At 44.9% G+C, this 8,441-nt stretch overlaps 1 protein-coding gene across 6 annotated transcripts in view; it reads left to right on the forward strand.

The window, feature by feature from the left end:
- The window catches only part of LOC122401500, a 101,672-nt gene extending 97,617 nt beyond the window's left edge, over positions 1-4,055 (forward strand). For 3 of the 6 annotated variants that reach the window (XM_043403667.1, XM_043403668.1, XM_043403669.1), the window contains 5 exons: positions 53-278; positions 830-982; positions 2,573-2,677; positions 2,747-2,909; positions 2,995-4,055. In XM_043403667.1, coding sequence (XP_043259602.1) covers positions 53-278; positions 830-982; positions 2,573-2,677; positions 2,747-2,909; positions 2,995-3,292 — 945 coding nt within the window. In that variant the 3' untranslated portion in view covers positions 3,293-4,055. The remainder of the gene's footprint in view (positions 1-52; positions 279-829; positions 983-2,572; positions 2,678-2,746; positions 2,910-2,994) is intronic. The other 3 variants (XM_043403671.1, XM_043403673.1, XM_043403672.1) reach the window with 1 other exon arrangement.
- Positions 4,056-8,441: the final 4,386 nt, after the last annotated feature.

The following is an 8,441-nucleotide window of genomic DNA, read 5'->3' on the forward strand; positions in this document are numbered from 1 at the left end:
TATCATTATTTTAAATAAGTGACGGCAATAATGAGAATTCTTACGTGCATAGGATATTTCCAAGGAAGTAGAGAAAAACCTTTCGCCGAAACAATGCGCGGTTCTCGAAGTCGCCCTCGATACCATCAAACAGTACTTCCACGCAGGCGGAAACGGTCTGAAGAAGACGTTCTTAGAGAAATCGCCGGAACTGCAAAGCTTACGATATGCTCTTAGCTTGTACACGCAGACCACGGACACCCTTATCAAGACTTTCGTCACATCTCAGGTCAATCAAGGTAAGGTGATCCTTAAATATATATTTGTATCGAGCAGCATCGTGAATCTAAATATTCTTGTGTACCGGTAGGTAATATAATAATTTCTAGCGATTTCAAAGGCATTAGCAGCGTATCGAATATTGATTAACATAATTACTTTCATTGTCAATTCTTATTCATCCATATAGGATTAAACAAATTTCTAGGGATAGAAATTGTCATACGTTCCCTCTACTGTTTATCACAAAGTACACACGAAATTCTTAACTGGTCTACGTAGAATCGAATTCATCGAGTTCCCATCAAAATTGATAGGGTCTAACAAGTTTCGTACATTCAAGGTAATTGCACCAGTTGTATCACTACTGGGGTTTTTGCCTCGCGTCGAGTAAATCAAATTTCATTTCTGCAACGAAAACAAATATACGATCTTTCCGAGTAAAAAATAAATTGCCCCGTTTGCAACACACATTGTCCACCGTCGTAATACACCGCGAGAATCGGGACGCGGCGACGTACGTTCGTATCTCGATAAAATACAACCGACGTAACCGAAATTGTCGCGACAGTGCCGCTGAACACTGCGTCAAAGCTACGTCAGCGTCAGCGTTCGATGAGCAGCGAGAGAGGTGGTGACGAAGGGGACGGAGCCGAGGGTATGGAAAGCCTCGAGGAACCCCTTCGCCAGAGCAAGCCCTCTCTACGTCGAGAGAGTCGACAAGGTACCAGAGAGCACTACCCTTAGAGCAGATGCCTCGGGAATTCTTGGCCGACTTTCGGTCACTCTCGAAATCTAGCCGCTCGTTTAGGACGTAGTGGACTGTTTGTTATTGCATTATTCACCGAGGTGTCTAACAGGGACGATCTCCATTCAATTCCCTTACGTTTATTCTTTTCCGTTATCGTGCGGAATCGTCGTTCTCGCAATCTAAATAACAATCTTTCTTCATTTGGTTTCCCTTTTTGTTAATCTAACGCGTTGCTTGCCATGCAGAGAACATTACAAGTAAGATTACGAACGATTTGATGAGAAATTTTGTTCTAGAGTATTCTGTAGTTAGTATTTCTAATTTCATGCCACTCTCTGTATCCCTGAGTATCTCGTCCTGGAGGGCCCTGAATTTTGCGTGGCAGCCAACGCGTCCTTTCGGTCCTATGACAGCTTGCAAAAGTTCAGCGGAACTATTCAATGCGTGTAACGAACGCTTATAGGCGTCCAAAAGATGATAAATGCGCTGTGGCCGTAGATGCTCCGCACGTCGCGTAAGCTAAGCCTCCTATGGCCTGATCAGAATTATTTGGCTGCTCGAGATCGCTTAAAATTCATTTGTTGCTTGTTTCTCGTCTTCTATAATATTTCTATAAATATTTCTATCCAAAATTACAATTGAATTTGTACAAAAAAGAACAAATATTTATTTATCAAGAATAAGATTCGATCACAGGGTTGACATTGTATTTAAGATATACGATGGATCATTTGTATTATTAATATTTTGCGGTTCTATATCTACCATACGAAGCTTGACCTCGTTTTTAAAAAGAGAGATACAATATAAAATCGCGTTAAACCTGATTATGACAAGCGTCCTTGAACGGCCAATTAAGTTTGTTCCGACTGTGGTCTTAGGATCGAAAGGTTCAGAAACGTCCCGAAGACCTCTCGGTGATCGATAGTTGTATTAGGTAGCGCTGCTGCTATCACTACTGCCGCTGTTGCTGCTACTACGGAGAACCTTGCCAAATCACAGTGCGCATCCTTTGATCATGTTCTTTGAGGCTTTGATTCGCAACACACGTATTAACACACTCTCTTCCGAGGAGTGTGCCAAGCTCCAACAACGGCGTCGATTTGTCTATCGACCAAGTACAAACGATCATGCGTAAAGTACAAAGACAGTAGACTGTCGAGAGCAGTGTACGTGCACAAAGAGCACCAGTGGAATCGTATGCACTAAGTTCCGAGGACAAGATCCGAGATTTGCGGCAGGCCAATCCTTAGTTAAGAGACGATGAAGCAAAGAAAGACATTCTGTAACTTCTGGACGCGACGTTTTCAAATTCTCCGAAAAGCTTGCGACAAAGACGACTTCATCCTCTCTGATCAATACCCAAAAAGCCAAAGTTTCATGCATACCGTTAGAGCATGTAATCTGCTCTAGAAATAGATACTACGTATAGAATCCTAGCATAAAGACTTTGAATTATTAGCGTCGAATAGAAACGATCGAAGCTATTTCTTCTTCTCTCGTAGCACTTAGCGTACGATATTGGGAATATTAGAACAGAAAATCTGATCGTTGTTAATCAAGTTCCAGATACCGCGGGCTCGGAAGAAGGTTCCGTGGGCGAAGTCAGCATTCAGGTGGATCTCTTCACGCATCCTGGTACTGGCGAACAGAAGGTCACCGTCAAAGGTACAGTCCGTTCTGTTTCACGTTCTAAAAACCGTTCGACCTGCCATCGAATAAATCTCGCGGTTTCAGTCGTCGCTGCGAACGATCTGAAGTGGCAGCTCGCCACCGGAATGTTCAGGCCGTACGTCGAAGTGAATCTGATCGGGCCTCATCTGACCGGGAAGAAGAGGAAGCAGTCGACGAAGTCGAAGAGCAATAACTGGTCGCCGCAATTCAACGAGAGCTTCGATTTGTAAGTGGAGTCTACTCGTACATTTTGTAATCGATAATAACGCACGATGTTCGAGACGTATAAATAATATTCGCACCATTTTCAGCATGATCGGCAACGAGCAGCAACAACTAGACTTCTACGAGCTGCACATATGCGTGAAAGACTATTGCTTCGCGAGGGAGGACAGGCTTGTCGGTGTGGCGGTGATGCAGCTGAAGGACATCGTCGAGGAAGGCTCGTGCGCCTGTTGGCTGTCGCTGGGTAAACGGATCCAGATGGACGAAACGGGCTGGACGATCCTGAGGATCCTCTCGCAGAGGAACAACGACGAGATCGCGAAGGAGTTCGTGAAGCTGAAGAGCGACATCAGGCAGGAAACGCCTCTGCCGAATCCCACCTGAAGCTCGGGGACACAGCGTTAAAGCCGACAGCGAAGCGATGCGTCCTTCGAGTTTGGAAAGAGCTCGGAGGTGGTGAAGGAGGTGCATTGTCCACAGAGGAAACCAGAGGCGTTCGGGCGTCGTTGTTGAGAGAATACACGAGGTCCTTGACGAGCTACACCGAAAGTCACACACGAATCGAGAAACAAACGCGAGATACACAAAAATATACACACACAGACAAGAGAAACGCCGGCGAGAACGACCGGTCGAATCCATTCGGTTTCGACGAGAAACAAGTCTCGGGAACGAGAGAACGCGACACGCGACGTCTTACGTACCGTTCCCATCGGTCGAGCGTGTTCTTCTCTCTTTTTTACGAATCACAGAGCTTCAGCCCCCGTCCCTACTAAAAAACAAGGAAAGAATCTACGAAATTATCGGACGTCCGGACAGACGTCTCCCAGGAACGGTTTCGAGCGAACGCGCCCCGAAACGTTCGTCCAAACGGGGTACGCGAGAAGAGAGAGGGACGATCGAGGATGATCGCCCACCGGAGAGGCACAGAAACGACAGAAGCTCACAGGACGGTGATTGGTGAACACGGAAGAATACACCGGACTCTTATTCGATTAAGTGCCGCGATGAGGGAGGATACGAGAGCCCTCGGGGTATTGGGAGAGTGTTCCGAATAGACGCGAAACGTGAAAACAGTGCTGCCAGTACGCAATATATTTGGTAATATTCGTAATGTAAGGGACGAGGAGAAGGAGTCGAATTAGCCGTAAAAAAAAAAGTGCGTCCAAAACGCGACCGTACCTCGACGTCCTCCGACGCGACAAGAGGTCGATGGAGGAAACGACGGATCGCCGGGGTAACCGCGACACGGGCGAGCAAAGCTGCGAAACCGACGCGAATCGGGGAAAAAAAGAAAAAAAAAAAGAAAAAAAAAGAAATATCGCGCCGCCGCGACGAGACGATGTAATACTATTTAAAACTATAGACCCTCGTGCGAGACGACGTTTTAGGCCGTTTGTTCGGGAAGACGAGTTTACTTGTAGATAACCACGTGAAAAACACAATTTGTTGACGAAGAAGTTTTTTCTAATAACAGTTTAACGTAGCATTGCGTACGACCAAATAGGCGCGCCGCGACGCCGATCGCCGCGCGCCGTTAGTAATAAATAGGCATTGTAATGTAAAGTACGTTCTTATCGTAAGGATTAACAAAATGAGATCGTAAGAGTCTGAATTTGCTGTGGTTGAATGACAACAACAAGAGGTCCGCTCGAAGGCTTCGAGCACTCTCCGTGAATCATCCTCGATACGAGATGTCGTATACGTCCGGATTTAACCCGTTGCCGCTAAACAAAGCACGAATCACAGCGCTCCGTCCGCTCTCGATTTTCGAGCCGCGCGAAACATCGCGAACACTATAAGAGAGCCATAGTCTCGAACCGTCAACCGGTACGGTTTTCGCGAACCGACGACCCGAATCTTTTTCGAAATTAAACTTTATATCGTTGTAGCTCTATGGTAACTCGAATAATCGTACGACTAACTTCGACAACTTTCCCAACGACCATTGTTTTTTGTGTGGGGGAGGAAGAAAATACCAGGTGTACACACGAAAAAGGAGGTGAAACGCTAGCTTCGAGAACGTACGTCGATACTTCTCTGTCTATTCGCTTGATATCACGTCGATATTACTCTTGTATATAGATCCTGTGGCAAAGGTCGTTCGTTCGTGGTCACGGTTCACCGGCGACGATCGAGCACCGTGGCTCTCGTACGAGACTTCCCCCACGAAACGAAAAAAATATCAAGAAACACCGGAAAACCGAGGGCGGACGCGTTAAATGGTCCCTCGATCTGCTACAAAACGGAAACGGTCCACGCGATAGGCGACCGTGTCCTTCGTTTCGCGTCCGACGTTGTACGCCGCAGTACTTGCGCGAAGCTTCGATCGGATCTCCCTTTCGAGAAGAGAAAAATGAATACTAGAAGAAAGGAGGAGACTAACGATAAACACAAAGATGCACGCGACTTTGAACCTAATGAATTTCATTCACCGGCCCCTCCCCGCGGCCCGGCCAGATATACAATTCCAGAGATTACACGATTATATCCAAAAAAGTTTCTACTACGTAGTACGTCTAGATATACTTACGTATTGTGTATAGTGTCTAAACGCTGATGTAGCTGCGAGCGCGGGATTTTCGTATGGGAAAAGGAAAGAGAGCCGCCCAGGAAAGGAACGATCAGCCATCTTTGATAGACCAGGTGCTTTTCCACGTCCGGATCCGTCTGCTTGCGACACAGGTCAGGCCTCGGTATCTTTCCGCGTAGAACGATTTCATTTGGCAAATTATTCCCACGTTGCACGCGCATACTGTTCGAAATTACCGCCATCGGGCTGGGTTGCTGCGCGCGCAACGGCGCGAATCGTCTCGTTCGAAACCGAAACAGAGAAGATTCTTATTTAGATATTAAAAATTTGAATCGCGGATAAACGATGGAAAAATTCGTACGCGTTGCTCATTGGATTTTTTATTAAAATTTGAATTACGACAAATAAAACATTCTTCATCGTGTCGCGTATGTACCAATATTCTTCATTAAACTTTACATTGTAACGGATATAACTCAAAAATATCAATTGCACCGCGAGTTGCGCGCGCGGTGATACAGGCTTACAAGTAATTTCGCCTCGAGTATCGCGCGTTTCTCTGCGCCTTCGTCACGGAAGACCGTGGAACAAAATTCAAATACAAAGGTTTAAACTTCTTTCGTTTGTGACTAGCGATTAGCGCCGACACGCCTCGACACGGTTAGAACGCCTAGATCCAAACGTGCCCAGATCTGTGCCGTACGATCGGAGAACACCTGAAAAATGCTTAACATGTTCACGACGGATTATTTAAATTCTCATCGTACACACGATACACGGGTTATTCGGAAAAGATTGGTATCGAAATAATATCGATCGAAGGATTCCATAGGACAATGAGAAAAAAAAAAAGTTTCGTTAGCAAGTAAAGGAAAATAAAAGACGGAAATTATCATGGTTCGGTCGAGACAACATGGAAATTTCCGTAATGGGTCGTCAACGTGTTAAGTAGAACGCGAACGTGATTTCGAGAGAAAGCAACAACAGACGTCATCCGCTTACACGGACAACGACGAGAACAATAGAAGAAAGGATAAGGGAAGACGGGATAGGTTGACGAAAGCAAGAAACACGGGTCCGCGGTCTCGCCACCATATTCATTTGTAAAAGTGTCTATTTTCTCCGCTGCCTAAGTACATACTAATTACGAAGAACGGCTGGCGAATTCGGCACCCACGACCAAGTCCGTCGACGAAAATGAGAACGGCCTTTGTGTTGAACGCTGTGAGCGTCGAATTTCCGGGTCGCTCGGCAAATCGCGCCTCGTAGACGGGGTTGGCTGCCAATTTTTCCTCATACTCTCCGCTTCGATTAATATCTCGTAAGCTTAATGAAAATATCTCGTGTATTCTGTGATAATTACCCCTTAAAGTATACACACACATACACACTTGCTCGCGTCTGAAACGAGGTACACGTACACACACGTACATACATGCATAAATACACAGGCACGCATACAAAACGATCCCAATAGCAACAGTATTTTTCTCTTTTAAAAGACATTTCGATTTCTATTCTCTATACTCGTTAAACGTCCGAAGAGTCTCGTCGGTGTGTGATAAAACGAAAGACACCGCGGCGATTGTCGCGATGTCGCGATCTATAGCCAACCCGGAACGATCACGAGGACAGTACGGATACGATTGTGCCGAATACGAAAACGGGGACGCAAAAGTGTAGTCGCGGGTAAACGCGTTAACGCGTGCACGGTGATCCGTTTGAGCGACGAGGATTACGAGAAGCGGCATTTTCGCCCCGAATGTTTCATGATTGCGAACGTTTTCTCATTATTCGCCTAGAAACGTAGAATTAACGAGGGTCGAACGTTGTCTCCACCCCTGTTTACGACGAAGGTTTAACGCTGCAAGGTGCCGCTTATGTTTCCGAACGTCTTTGATTCTAGAACTATTCTTCTTAAATAATTATTTGCGAATTTATAATTAAAACTAGTAAAATTTAGGATACGAGATAATGCAGTTAAGTTGTAGAAACTGGGAAATTTCTCCGCACTGCATTACCAAATTCAGTGATTATTTACATATCGTTATTAGGCTATTATAAAATTCCCGCGAAAGTTTAGAAGACGTGAAATTTCATTGCTTTAAATATATTTGAATTAGGAATAAGTCCCCAAAGTGTTAAACAAGAGTCGAAAACAGAGACGTCGAAGAGAATCATTGCGTCTACGGCTCGACGAAACATTTTCATAGATCATCCAAGTATATCACGAAGGTTTTGAGGGATTTGGAAAAAAAAAACATGAATAGATGATCCATATAGTTACTTCTTTATTAGTCTCATTGCACGAATCCATCTATCGTTCTCCAAAGAGCACGTACAATGGGAATAGGGTCGAGTGTTGGGGGTAGTTCTTGTTCGACGAGAGCGCGAGATGTCACCGCGAACTTTTGCGTCCGGTACGCCGACACAGGCGCAGAACCAAAGAAAGGAAATCATTCAGAGATCACACTCCGGGCTATATTGTGCCGCGAAAGCGTGTAGCAGGAGAAACCATTTAACAAAACGAACAAATGAAATAAAGAAGAAAAAAAAAAAAGGGCGAAAAAGAAGGACAAATATATACACAACCGTTGACAATACTATGCTTGAAGAATCGTACGACGCGTATATAATGTACCTAACAAATATATTAAAAAAAAAACGAAAAAAAAAAAATGATTACGACGGGATGTTTGTGTTTCGTAAGTAAAAGCATTTTAAGGAGTAAATTTGTAAATCATGCGACGAGAAACGCGTTTGCAGGGAGGAAGTGAAATAAATAACGGATCGCGTAATTCTGTGCGTACGTGCGGATGACTGCGTGTTTATTAGATAATTATATCTTAACGAGTAAAGAGTACATTTTCGTCGTTCCCACGGAGAGTGTACCCCCCACCCGTTGTTATCAAAATTTTTCACGCGACTTACGATGCGAACGAGGAGAAACAGGAGTATATTACGACACGTCGTTGCGCAGCCTCCGAGTATAGATGAACC

Source organism: Colletes gigas, unplaced genomic scaffold (assembly GCF_013123115.1).
Source record: "Colletes gigas isolate AHSC1104 unplaced genomic scaffold, ASM1312311v1 Colletes_gigas_Sc00025, whole genome shotgun sequence".
In the NCBI taxonomy this organism is placed as follows: domain Eukaryota; kingdom Metazoa; phylum Arthropoda; class Insecta; order Hymenoptera; family Colletidae; genus Colletes; species Colletes gigas.